Source organism: Peromyscus eremicus, chromosome 14, assembly GCF_949786415.1.
Source record: "Peromyscus eremicus chromosome 14, PerEre_H2_v1, whole genome shotgun sequence".
NCBI lineage: Eukaryota > Metazoa > Chordata > Mammalia > Rodentia > Cricetidae > Peromyscus > Peromyscus eremicus.
The window spans coordinates 11,302,935-11,317,634 of record NC_081430.1 but is presented as its reverse complement, the minus strand read 5'-3'; the positions used below and the strand labels follow the sequence as shown (position 1 = coordinate 11,317,634).

The 14,700-nt window shown below is 43.3% G+C and overlaps 1 protein-coding gene across 1 annotated transcript in view; it reads right to left on the bottom strand.

Moving 5' to 3' along the window:
• The window catches only part of Dock4 (dedicator of cytokinesis 4), a 413,592-nt gene that overhangs the window by 104,340 nt on the left and 294,552 nt on the right, over nt 1-14,700 (bottom strand). Inside the window, exons 24-25 of the mRNA XM_059279518.1 lie at nt 5,866-5,993; nt 3,585-3,719 (exon numbers count right to left, since the gene is read on the bottom strand). Of these exons, the coding sequence (XP_059135501.1) occupies nt 3,585-3,719; nt 5,866-5,993 (263 nt within the window). The remainder of the gene's footprint in view (nt 1-3,584; nt 3,720-5,865; nt 5,994-14,700) is intronic.

The following is a 14,700-nucleotide window of genomic DNA, read 5'->3' as shown; positions in this document are numbered from 1 at the left end:
TCCTGACTGTGGGCTAGGCAGGAAAATTCTAGCTACACAGTCACGTGCAAAGAAACATTTATGCACTGTAGGAAACTCTGGTGGACAGTTAGTTGAGGGTGTGAGACAAATGGCCATTTACGCTGCTTCATAAAATCTGCTATGCACAATTAGATGCTTTAAAGGAACCAATCACAATGGTGCCCCTTTTTTCATAGCCAGAGAAAGTATTTTATAGTTTAAAGAATAGGTGGTAGAAGAACAAAAAGTACATTTTTTTCTAAATAGTGAAAATAAAACTACTGTTATCTGGAATTATGATAAAGCACACGCAGTCCTCATGCTGGGGTTGCTAGGAGGCAGGACAGCAACATGGCTGGTATAGAGCCTTGGAAAATGCCATTGTGACACTTGCAGAAACCGATTTCCCTTACAGCGTGTCCATTTAGCAGGGGCATTTAGTGAGGAACGTGCCTGCAAGAACTGCAAGGTGTGTACTGTGTAAGCACCATGTAGAGACTCCCTGCACATAGAGCCTGTGCTTTATGGAAAACGAGGAGGTGTTACCTAGCTCTTCATGTCCAGAGTGAACCTGCTTTGTGAATGATCAAGGCATTTCTCATGTCAGTCATCAGGGAGATGGAAACTAAACCCTCAGGGAGAAGGCTACACAGCCTTCAGAATACTCTTCACCCTGACACACAGACAGACACACAGACCCAGACACAGACACATACACACACAGGAAAAAGTGACACCATCACCTGCTGACGAGGGTGTTGAGAAGTTAGATCACTCATACTATGTACATGGGGGAATGTCAAACGACATTGCCACTGGGAGAGAAGTCTGGCAGTGTCTTAGAAAACTGAGCACGCAGCAGCAGCCAAATCCCGGGGAATTTCGAGGAAAAAGTGGAGAGTCATGCTCACATAAAACCTAAATGCACATGTTTATACCAGCTTTCTTAATACTACACAAACTCTGGAAATAACCTTACGGACCTTAAGGGTGAATGGTTAAACCTATTGTGATATATTTGTACCACGGAATAATACTCAGTAATTCAAAGGGAAGCAGGCTATACACAGCAACCTGCATGAACTGTCACAGAATATGCTGGGTTTTTTTTTTTTAAGCCAATCACAAACAGTCCCATGCTATGAGACTCTACTCATATGACATCCTTGAAATGACAGAGCTGCACAAACGGACAGGAGAATGGTGGTCGCCTGGGTTGTGGAGGTGGCAGAGGTGAAGGAGAGCAGGTCTGGCTGTGAGCACAACATGAGGAATGACGGGGGTGGTGGGAACATTCAGCATCCTGATCATATCAACATTCATGTCTTGTTATAGAATTCTACAGGAGGCTACCATTTATGGAACTGGGTAAAAGATACATGAAATGTTTTTAGAGTGCTTCTTATACCTGCATGTGATTTTATATTATTACAAAATAAAAAGTTTAACCTAAAGAGTAAAAAAAAAATAATAATTAAAACAAAACAAAACAAAAACAAGCCAATCACTCAAGCCTTCTACCCTATAATTGAACTTCAGCGGCTTAAAGCAACATGCTGTGAGCATCCACCACACACTGGGTAACAGGAAGTACATGACACAAACCCAAGGGCGTGGGTGCCATTTCCCAGAACAGGCTTTGTTAGGCCACGAGAACTGTGATTTACCCTTCTTCATTTTAAATAACATTGTACAGCTATTACATACATTAAGATGTTTAAAAATTTATGCGTATGAGTGTTTTGCCTGCATATATATCCTTGCACTCATGTGTGCCTGGTATGCATGGAGGCCAGGAGAGGGCATCAGATCCTCTGGGACTTGAGCTACAGGTGGCTGTGAGCTGCCATGTAAGTGTTGGGAATGGAACTCGGGTCACTGGAGGAACAACCAGTGCTCGTAACCGTGGAGCCATCTCTCCAGTTCTGTGAGATATATATGTGTTTGTGTGTGTGTGTGTGTGTGTGTGTGTGTGTGTGTGTGTGTGTGTGTATACATATACACACACACCATTTTAAGCCTTAGTTTATTAAGATAGTTTAACTTTGCTTGCAGTAGTGGTTTGGATGAAAAATGTCCCCCATAGCGGACAGTGTCCCCAGCAGGAGACACTGTTTGGGGAGGCTAAAAAACCTTTAGGAAGTGGAGCCTGAGTGGAATTAGCTTTAAGAGTTTATAGCCTCGCCTCACTTCTAGTTTGCTCTCCTCACACAGGAAAGAGAGAGAAGCCATAATATATACACACAGGACCTGTAATGTTAAAAGAAAATGCCCTGACATAACACTGTGAGACAGAGAACCTCCAAAGATTCCACTGAGTTTCTTTTGTGTTGGCCTTCTACAGCTGGGCATGGGACCTACCCTTGTGAGTAATTCGTTTCACCAGTGAGAATCTGTTGAAGAAAACTAATTTTTCATTTGCAAGTGTTTATCAGTTGGAGATAGCTTCTCGGTTCGAGATGGGGGCATGTGTCCACTTCTCCTTTTAGCCCTAGGACCCCATGTGGTACAGATCCATGCAGGCCCTGTGCATGCTGCCACAGTCTCTGTGAGTTCACATGAGCAGCAGCTCTGCTGAAGGCCTTGATTCCTTGGTACTCTGCATCCCCTCTGGCTTTTACACTCTTTCTGCCTCCTCTTCCACAGAGTTTCCTAAGGATCTCAGACTTCTTAATTTTTAAATAAAAATGAAAATTATTTGCATCTAGACCTTAACATTCTCATGTAAAATTTGTGAAGCCAATAGCAAGAGTTTAACTAACGCTTGTGTACATAATTTATTGATGAATATTAGAGCATCAACCACCACAGCTACAAATGATACCTCTTGTTTAGGAGAATATTGCTTAATATATAAACATTTTAAAAGTCAACCTCATGTGAGTTTTAAAATAGAAATTCCTGTGTATATCAATAACTTGATGGTAGAGTACTTGCTTATCATACATGAAGCCCTGGGTTTGCTCTTCAACACTGCCATGAATAAATTAAACACTGCATATGTATACACATACAGCATATATGGAAACATATGTATAAAATATCTGATGCATTATTTCTTAATACTTTGCCTGAATCATGTTATGTTAACATCCTATGACAGGGGAGTTTGAAAGCCCCTTAGAATTTACCAAGTTAAACCTTCTCATTTAACACTATCAAATTGAAAACTAAGAAAGTTAAGATCTTGATGAGTCATGGCAAAAAATCCAGAATTAGCACCCAGGGCCTCTGATTCCAGTGGCTGTTCCCCTATTCTTTGTTCTTTAGGCAATTTGGGGAATGAAAAGTCACCAAGTTGACTGGGGATATAAAACCATAGACGAATTTAAATTTAGAAAAGAAAGAACTAATATCAAAGTTGACTTTCTGAAATTCAGACCTGCTTATTACAGCATCTGTACCCCCAGGCTTCCTAGCTTAGTTTTGGCATAGTGGAGGCAACTCCTGTGCACAAGCTATGCTCACAGTTCATCCCAGGGACCAGGTTTCCCACAGTCAGACTACAACCCATAGCCCAAAGGACTGGGGCGTTAGGAAGCACAACCAGGCCTGTATGTGTGCCACATGCCATATGATCTTACAGTGACATCCTGGAACTGCAGCCGCATGGCAGAGCTGGAGGCTTGAGGCCGACTGGTGATCTCCAAGATGGTCCTGAGCAGGATATCCAGCAAGCTGGCCACTATCACATCTATTTCCTCCAACATAGACTTTTCCTTAGGAGGGAAAAAAAAAAGAGCGCTCAGGAGACTGACTTTGTATGTACCAAATCTCTTTTTATGGGCAAAGGGAATTGTCCATCCCCAAATCTAGAATCAAAGACTCAGAGAACTCAAGATAATAAGAGATGCAGACCTCAACTGGAAAAAAAAATGGCCTTGCAGAAAACAAAGCTTCAGAGAGTAAAGGCTCACCCCAAAGCTCTCCTTTTGGCTATGCAATGTAAAGCTGAGATAACAACAAAAAGGGTGCAGAGATGTAAAAAATACCAATTCTGAGGCCAGCCATACTCGCGCGGAACCTGAACTAGCCTCTCTGGGTTGGAGTCTGTTCTCGCAGTATGATTCCCTAAAGTCCTAATTGTGCTTACACTGAGTCTTCTCAGCACGACAGTCACACAGATCATGTTCCAAGACTGGCTTATGCATAAATGACTATTCCCATAGAAGTGTTTTATTTTAAAGTGTACATATAAACATAAGGGACTGGAGAGCAGTTAAGATGTGTATCCTTGGTTACAAAGAGCCCTGAGGTTAGGAGCCATGGGAGGGAGGGATTTACTGGAATGGCTAATACTATCCACACTTCAGGACTCCAGAGAGAATATCTGTACTGCCCACTGCATAGAAGACATAGGTTCTTAACATATCTCCATGAGAAAACCTTCTGGGCAAACTGGCTCTTGGCAAAAGATACTTTTAGAAAGTGTACTTTGAAGGAGCTCTTGGATATATATGTATATGTATATGTATATATATACACACATATGGATATATATTAAATACATGTATATTTAATGATAAACTTTTTAATTCTTGCATGAAAACTTCTAGTTTCCCCGAGTGAATTGGTTTCAGCTCTAGATTCTTTATAAGCTAAGTCCAAAACTTGACTGCAATTTTCCAATTTAAATAGAGGAGAAATGGAAAGAAATCACCTCTACTATAGTTATTTGCTTCTAGTCTGTCTAGTGACCTGGCTAGCTACTACTCATGGTGACTGTGACCTGGAAAAACCTTCTCGTCAGGCATGGCTTGGCTCTTTGTGGTCAAATGGTCAGAGGGAGTTTTAAAGCCAGGCTTTCCCCATCGTCACCCTCCACCTCATTCCCTGTCATCACTGGGCTTTGGGTGGCCGATCAGTGGACGGTCGCCTTGCTGTGTATGGTCTGCGCATCACACTTTCAGATGCAGAACTCATAGCTCCTCTAACATGCCACCCCTGGTTCCCTGCTGGTGGGGCACTCTCTCCACCCCCTCCCTGGGGTCATCCCTCTCCCAGCTCTTCTGAAGTAGATCAGAAACATTGAAAGAATGGCGAAAACAGCACAGACTTCAATGCAGAATGGGGCAAACTGGAGGTTCAGCATCCACTTTCCAACCTCTCTACGACCTGCTGCCGACGAGCCCAGCGTTTAACTGACAGCTGCAGACGGATGGAAAGAGAACAGGACATCCTCCCTATTCAGATTTCAGAGCAGACTGCGGAGCTGAACATAAGTCCCAGACATTGTTCCATTTATAAGGAAACAGGCCAATTTTCTCAGTTTGTGCTGTACTCTTAACTCACAGTAATCATACTATGTCAAGAGTCAAGCCAAACAGGAACCCTCAAAGCTGTAACAAAAAGACTACTGTTGGGGGTGTGCAATGGTTGTACTGCAAGGTGCTTCCAGTCTCCTGGGGGCTGTCCTTTGCTTCTGTAATTTCTACAGGACTAGGCCCAAGGGCCATGGCCAACTTCTGAGCATCACCACATGGCCTTTCCCAGATCAGACCCAAATCACCATACCCTGCAAGCAGTAATTTATTTTTGCCACAGAGTGTTCATCCCATCAAGATTAAAGACACATGTGGGAGACTTTGAGATTTCTAATTTTTTTCTCACTTGGTATTCAGTTCTTCCTTGAAACACAACTTGGGGAAGCCAGGTTATTCAAGGTTACTCTAATACCATAATTCCTTTTTTTTTTTTTTTTTTTAATTCCTTCTGAAGAAACCCAACAAGTCCAGCCTGGCTGAAAATGGAAAGTGAGTCTCTGGGTGCTTCTCCGTGGTGTGACTTCTTTGAGGACATTTCAGATTTTACTTATTTGCAGAAGCCATTTGACGAGAACCACACACTATGACCTGCAGTACTCACTGAGCTATTTTTCTTGATGAGACAGAACACGTTGCTAAGGATACGTGCGCACATGATCAAGTCCTTCTGTTCTTGCAAGTGGATGTGCAGGTGATGCAGTACGACAGGCAGGAGAATGTACCTCGAGTCTGTGAGAGAGGAGCCGTTAGTGTCACAGCGGCCGGAGTCCCACACAAGCCTCAGCCGCATCCTTACCGACTTTTTAATTCCATTTTGATTGTTAAACTATTAGCACGTGGTGGTACAGGGCACTAGCTCTATGAGTTTCGTATTAAAAAAGGAACACTTTCCCCCGGCGCACGATTGCTATAGTCAAGAGGCCTCTCTTGTAACTCCAGTTTCTCTCTTGTCCTTCGCCCCATCCTGGGAGTGTTGTACCTCCACATTTCTAATCAACTGCTTCTCTTGCTGTTCCCTGCAGAGCATCTGCAACATCTCAGCTTTCTTGCCTCCTGGCCTGCCACTCGACTTCTCGGGAGCTACAGCACAGTTTCTGGTTAAGATGGCGATTATGCTCTCAGTGCTCCCCTTGTGATCCCCAGTCCTCAGTACAAGACTATTTTTTCCACTGCTTTGTTTTTTTCTTTTCACTTTCTGAGTTACTGAGGAACTATTGTTATCCGTGGTATTTATATTTAATACTACGTGACTTGCCTTGGCCCTTTCAATCTGTAAAGCAGTGGTTCTCAACCTGTGGGTCGAACAACCTTTTGACAGGGGTTGTCCAAGACCACTGGAAAACACAGATATTTACATTACAATTCATAACTGTAGGAAACTACAGTTATGAAGTAGCAGTGAAAATTATTTTATGGTTGGGGTCACCACAGCACTAGGAACTGTATTGAAAGGTTGCAGCATTAGGAAGGTTGAGAACCACTGCTGTGGAGTGTCCTTCACTTGGGGAAACTGCCCTGATTTCCTTGCGTCTGATACTTCAAATACTTTCCCGATGTGACTCTATTGATCTTGCCTTCCATATTTTCCCATGTTTGTGCCCCATTTTTCTGGTGATTTCTGTACTCTCTCATCTACACTTTCTACTTATTCTTTACTTCCGCCATCCTGCAGCTCGTTTCTTTGCCCAGGCGCAGCATCATGGGCCTGGAACCTCTTCAGCCTCACACCCTCCAGTCCTAGCCCCTCTGAGGCGGCCCACATCACTCTGGGAATTGGGGGGATGCTCTCGGCATTATCTTTTTCTTTCAAATGATCTCTTTCTATGTTTTCATTATGGCCTTTGACTTTCACATTGGAAATTTCCCCTGGCACCTGGTGGTTTTACACCATCTGTTCATCTTTATAAGCAAAGAACAAAAAGAAAAAACAAACAAACCAACGTGTGTGACACAGGAGTCAGGCCTAGAGACTCCTGTTCCTTTTGATGTCTGCCTTGGCACCACCAGTGCAGGATGCCTGGCCTTAGGTTAAAAGGAAGGAAGGAAGGAAGGAAGGAAGGAAGGAAGGAAGGAAGGAAGGAAGGAAGATAGGGAGGAAGGAAGGCAGAAAAGAAAGAAAGAGAAAGGCAGAAAGAGAAAGAAACAAAGAAAGGACAATTTACACAGAATACTAGAATGAAACCTGTACAACAATTCAGTGCAGGCCGTTTGTAAGCACTACACCCCAACAGGAACTTTACTTATTTACAAAGCAATTAGTTGACAAAAAGAACCAGGAAAAGAACCTGGAAACTGAAGAACCAGAAAGCACCATGTAGTAATGTTTAATTAGGAGGGAAGGCAAGGTTCATCTGATAGGTCTCCAGCAGGAGAGGGATCTGGTTTCTAAAGACTCAATTTGCGGCCAGCTGTTAAAATATCTATGAGCCAGGGGTGGAGCAAGGGAGACGGACGGTTCACCTGTGTTGTGTAAAAACAGAAACGCATGACCATCCCGTGTGAAGAATTGCTTTTCCCAGAGCCGGTGAAATGCCAGCCATACAAAAGACAGGGTTAGGAGGTCAAGGCCAAACAGTCTGAGTGGCTCAAATTCTAATTTTTACCCCAACAGGCCCGATACTCTCATAAAACCAAAAGTTAAAACCAAGCCCAGATCCCCTCCAGGTGAAGATAAACTGACTTCACACATTTAAAGCTAGCGTCTGCTATGCGGATTCCACCCTTGAAAGGGACACTGCTGTCACACTCCAAGTCTCAGACAAAACTCACAGAACACAGGTGACCATGGCTGTAGAAGGATGGCCTTTTGTTTGGTTTCATGTATACCCACTGGAGTGGATAAAGCTAGCTGTTAGGAATTCCCTACGGCATAGACTAGGAAGATGGTGGGCAACCAAGAATCCCAGGTACATTCCTCCTTTAGCTGAATTTTGAAAACAGTGTATCTTAGCTTCCTCTATCAACCAGCTCTAGATAAAGATCCTTGGTGTTAGAATTTGTCCACAAAGAGGGAGGTTTGCCAGTCTCAGACTGCTAATCACTTTCTACAAACTGGAGCCCAACATGGACTGGACATCAGCAAGGCACCAAGGTAGCTTCTTGGAACGGGAGACTGAGTGTGAGAGGACATGACTACTCTCTACCCAAAGCATGGTACTTAACAAAGTTTCTGTCTGTGGAGAATCCCTAGAACTGGGAGTGCCTGGAAGTAGAATAAAGCCACCAGGAACTGAGTCATAGATGTGCAAACCTGGAAAGACATCTTTTAGCTACTGGGGTACAGACAGCACACACGTGGAGTAGTAAGCACCACAGATTTAGATAATGTCAGGATTTCAAAGGCAAACAATAGTGCAGTGCCAAGGATGCTCTCTGTGTAAAGCTTGTACAATGCACCTAAGTGGCCTAAAATCCATGAGGATGCAACACGGATGCCATACGCTTTCCAATCTTCCTCCCTACTGGCCCCAAAGTCCTACCCACTTCCACTGTTTTGATGTTATTTTCATGCTCACCCTTAGATCAGAAGTTGCCTTCCCTATAAGACTAAAGAAAAAAATACACATGGCTTAGTAGCTTTACTATTATATACCAATTCCAATCCCATGACTCAGTGCTCACTCATGAAACACCTGTTTAGCACCTACACACACTAGACAATATTATGGAAGCAAGAGACAGATTGCCTCTGAGATACTTAGAAAACCCTGCTCTCTGGAGCTTTCTGTGGAGGTGGGAGAGAATGAGCATTGAACTGGATTTTCAATTATATATCTAGAGTTGTGCTTGCTGATCCGAGAAGGAAAACACAATAAACTATGAGACCAGTAATGGGATAACCAGGGTGAGAAGGAAATTTTTGCAAAGAGGAGAGTTAAATTGTGCCCTGGAGAATACATGAAGATGAAATTCAGGAGCTGGAGAAAGTGGCTTGCAGAGAGAAGATGGGGCAGAGCAGATAGGCAGGGCCAGATTACTAGCCTAGAAGACCAATTCTGATGTGTACCCCCAAAATGAACAAGTAGGGTATGGTCGGGGTTGGAGTAACATTGTGTGCTGTTTCCAAGAGTGATGCTGGCCACAGAGTAGACAGGAGGAAGCAGATGCGGAAACCAAAGGGAGAAAGGTCTCAGATGTGGCAACAAGGCTGGAGAATGGGCTGTGTGGGGAGATGTTGGGGCATACAGGGACCACGTAATGAGTGGAGATGAAGGGTAAAAGTGAGAAGGAACTTTCGCGCATGACAGAGTTTTCCTGTTGGATCCTGTGTTTGCTATCTGCAGGTAAGGCGTAGACCACTCACAGAGAAGAACATTGTAACTTCAATAGTAGTGGACAAGGTGAGTGTAGGAGTCTGGGAGATGGCTACGTGCAGAGGTGGAAAGAAGAGCTGTTTATGTAGGTTTGGAGCTCAGGGTAAGATCTCACCTTGAAACATAAACTTGATATTGTATCAGTATATATGGAACACTGAGAGACTTTGAGTAGGATTGACCTCAAGCCTCCCTCAGATGTCACATGATGTCCTGTAAAGTCCCCTCAGCATTAATTCTGCCACATCTTACCATAGAATCATTTGTTCAACATCTGCTGTTGTGCTAGACTAAAAGAAGACCAAGGGCAGAGACTGTTTAACCTGCTGCAATATCTGTGATAGTATTTCATATATAACTGTAGGGGCTGCTGGGGGAGGGAAGGGTCATGTTTGGGGTATGTAAGCTGCTGGTTGGTTGCTCATATGCAGCACTAACAGGATTCAGTGGGCTGTTTAAACAAAGCAGAGATGAGCCCTTCGTGGTGGTTTATGTTTTTAATCCCAGCACTGGGGATGCAGAGGCAGGTGGATCTCCTAGCTCAGTGCCAGCCTGGTCTACAGAGTGAGCTCCGAGACAGTAAGGACTACACAGAGAAACCTTGTCTCAAAAACCAAACAAAATGGAACAAAGAGGGAGGATAGGAAAAGGGAAGTATTGGGGGTGATTTTTGGAGAGTGGGAAGGATTTAGGTTGGATATGATCAAGATACATTGGATATAAAGGAAACTGTCAAATAATAAATAAAATATTAAATAAATACATACAATACATTAAACTTATAAAGTTAAAAATACTATAGGGGTTCTTCCCAGTATAAATATTTACTGGATAAATGACTGCTGTGGGATGTTCTTTATGGCAAATGTGTTGCTAATTAGTCAATAAATAAAACACTGATTGGCCATTGGCTAGGCAGGAAGTATAGGCGGGGCAAGGAGGAGAATAAAGCTGGGAAGTGGAAGGCTGAGTCAGAGAGACACTGCCAGCCGCCACGATGACAAACAGCATGTGAAGATGCCGGTAAGCCACGAGCCATGTGGCAAGGTATAGATTAATGGAAATGGATTAATTTAAGCTGTAAGAACAGTTAGCAAGAAGCCTGCCACGGCCATACAGTTTGTACCCAATATAAGTCTCTGTGTTTACTTGGTTGGGTGTGAGCGGCTGTGGGACTGGCAGGTGATGGAGATTTGTCCTGACTGTGGGCCAGGCAGGAAATCTCAAGCTACAAATGACTGAGCTTTGTGATAAGTTCTGTTAGATAATAAGGCAGTGAAAATAGGGCCCGGTACGTCTGTCTTCACTGAACACAGCTCACATGGGATGAGAGCAGGAGGCACCTGATCACAGTCCAGTGCATCTGCTGTGCCCACCCTGAGCTGCAACAGCAGGACGAGGCTATTCCTGTGACAATGTGAACCATAGCAGCGGCTGTGGCACTTATCCTGCCCCCATTCTCCATTCCACTGAAAATGTGTGCAAATGTGAGTGAGTGACATGTAGAGACTTTTCTCCCCGTGATGCACTGGCTACCGCAGGTCAGTACTAAGAACTCCAGAACTACAGCAAGAAAGCAAAGTGGAGACTGAATCCCGAGTAGGCCAACATGAAGTTATAGCTCACAGATTCCTAAGCGCAGCCACAAATTATTGCGGGGGGTAAATCTTTGATAACATTCAGAACAGAGTACGAACAACTTGTGGAAACGATTGAGTAAGATTCTGTGATGCGGAGAGTATGTGGAAAGGCCTTTGCTCTGAGTCTTCCCCGGGGATAAGACTGGAAAAGGAAGCTGAAGAACACAGATAGGGGAGGATTGGGGTGCGGCCAAAGTATCCAGAGCAAAGAACACTAGTGGTTCTGAGGTCCTGAGTAATGTTTTTCTTTATTCTTTTATTTTTATTCTCTTGTTGGTTTGTTTAACCAACTTCTACTGTCTCATTTCTCTCCTGGATAATTGTTTTTATAATCTATTTTTTATAGTACATAACCAACAAGAAATCACCATCAAAAAAATAAAACGGCCGGGCGGTGGTGGCGCACGCCTTTAATCCCAGCACTCGGGAGGCAGAGCCAGGCGGATCTCTGTGAGTTCGAGGCCAGCCTGGTCTCCAAAGCGAGTTCCAGGAAAGGCGCAAAGCTACACAGAGAAACTCTGTCTCGAAAAACCAAAAAAAAATAAAAATAAAAAATAAAACAACCCCTAAGACCTGGATACTTTTTTGACACATGAATGCAGGTCTAAGAAGCAAGTGTTATTGGGCACTCATTAAGTATAGTAAGGTCTTTATTCTTGAAGTTGTCAAATTAACAGAGAAACCTAATCAAACATCCTTCCTAATTTTATGCCATTAATTCCTATAATATGCTTTAAAAATACTATTATAGTCTATCTTCCTCTCATTTTTAATTTCCTTTTTAAAAAGATTTACTTTTTATTTACATGTATGTCTCTGTGCTTGTGTGAGTGTCTGCCGTGTGTGCTGGTGTAGAGGCCAGAATAGGGCATCAGATCCCCTGGGGCTGTGGTTACTGGCAGTTGAGTAACTGAGCTTGGGTTCTCTAGAGATTAGTAAACACTCTTAACTGTTGACTGACTGTCCCAGCACCAGCCCTGTCTTATTTTCTATTACAGCCTTGCACCAGTCAACAAAATTACAGATGTAACTGGGGAGCCATAAAAAGAAATTCCTTCTGATTACTTGCGTGCAGAATTCCCACCATAAACTATTTGATTATTCTGTTTCTAGGTGAAAGTAGGCTGGCAGCTTGTCTCTCCAAGCTGAGAGCCGACAGCATGTCACCTGGAGTGGAGGACATGGCTGACACAGGGGAGCACAGCAGTTGGTTCTCGGTGTCTAAACAAACTTATTTACGGAATTAAACAGTGGCAGTTCCCCCCTCCCCCCGCCCCCTTTCTGGTCCAGGGACAAAATCAAGGCCCACTCTCACAGCTCCTGCAGACTCTGATCTGCAGTATAGAACTCGCTACCATTCCCTGAACTCCCCCTCCTGACTCCCAGCCTCCACACTTCCTCCCACGCTCTACTCACCAACTCCTTTCTAGTCATTGCCAGAACTGCCTGCTCTAAAATGCAAGCCTTCTCTCTTCGATTTCTCTAGAGAATATTCCCAGTATACGATTCTAGCAAACTTTAACTTCTAGACCATTCTATAGTGCTCTTGGTGGGCTTATCCTGCTAGGGTCAAATTCTCCAAAATTAAATTTTATTTTCTTAACATGTGGGCCAGCTATGGACCTCCTTCTTTCCATGGCTGACACTAGCCCCCCTAGAAAGAGTGTCCACTTTGTCAGATTCTTCCTACTTCTGTATCATGAACCAAGTCTCTGCTCATAGAAATCAACCTCAGTAATACATTACAAATAGCAACTGCCTTGATGGTACTCTATGTTGGGAGATGTCGAGTTGTCATTAAGAGAAAGTCAAGATTCAGTCCATTGTTTTTAGCTGAGTATTATAGCTTAGAACATGCTCATCTCCACTCATCTTACCATCATCTCTGGGTTATAGTTTAATCAAGAAAGAATCACATTGTGATTTCTAGTCCTCAGTACAAGACCCTATTTTTGCATTGCTCTGTTTTCACTTTTAGCTTTCAGTTATTGAGGAATTAATGTTATCTGTAGTATATTTAACACTCTCTGCCTTGCCTCAGCCCTTTCAGCCTGCAAAGCAGTGGTTCTCAACCGCTGTGTCAAGTGTTCTTTATCTGCTATGTTGAGTGGTCTACTACTGGGACCTTTTGTGTTGTGGTTTTTTTTTTTTCCCTTACCCTACCATGCCCTTCATTACAATTTTATATTGTCCCTCTTCTAACCACAACCTAATTATTTTACTCTATTTGTGAGCTCAGGCATTCACATTATTCATTTGGTTTTCCCTCTAATATCTTTTCATTCATGAGGACACCACAGACCTACCTGCTTATCTCCCGAGTTAACAGTGAGAGAGTTTGAATGCTATGGTCACTTAGAACTCTCTCTAGGTTTCCCTACTATGGAGAGTGTCATGTGAGTTAAACAAGGCTGTTTCAATCTTGAAAGACTCCCAGGGACACTTCCTATTTTTCTCTGTGAAGACAGGCTTCTTCTGGGTATGCTGTACCCTATCGTTTACATGTGACAGTCTTTGTTTTCCTCAATGATGAGTCAGTGAATGTCAAGCCAGGCGTCACTGGGGAAGTGAGAGAAGCCTTTTCAATTATGCTGACTGTGAGTGGTGTCTGCTTCTCCACAGTCCTCCGAGGGGAGTGGGCCCATAGCAAGGGCCCACAGGGTTCCTAGCTCTTCTACCTCCTCCATGCCATATGGCACAACTATCCACTTCCTGATCCTGGCGCTGGGCCTCTCCTCCAGGGCCCTGGCACAGACCCTGCAGAACATCTCCAGAGTTACCTTAGCAAACATCCTCACCCACTTATACAGAGACCTGATTATCTTAACTTCTGGATTGTGTTGGCTTCTTTTCCTAAAAAGCTCTCTGATCTTGCCTTTTCTGTTTTGTTCATTGAAAGTCAGGAATCCAAAGGAACTGGGTCTGTGGAATGAATAAAATCCTCTCAAATAATTTCTTTACCATTGGAAACCTATTTTGATGACATTAGCTGACCTTTTAGTGTAGGACTTTAACTAATGAAGAATCATCTGGTCAGTATAGGAGCATATGGTAGAAATCACAATCCTATGAGACAGGAGTCAACCTTCCTTAGTTTGGGGAAAACAGAGCTGATGCCTGAAATGAAATAGGGACTTGGTTGGCCCCTGTCCATTCCACACCTCTGCTCCTAACCCTAGAAGAGTCCCCAACTGCAGAAACATAACCCTTCAGTTAGTTCTAAGAAACAGAGTTTGGAAGCTACCTAAAAGAAATATCTTTTCTCTAAGATCAGTGGTTCTCAACCTTCCTAACACTGCGACCCTTTAATACAGTTCCTCATGTTGTGGTGATCCCCAACCATAAAATTATTTTGTTGCTACTTCATGACTTGTAATTTTGCTACTGTAATGAATTGTAATGTAAATAACTATGTTTTCTGATAGGCTTAGGCAATCCCTATGAAAGGGTCATTTGACCTCAAAAGGATCACAATCTACAGGT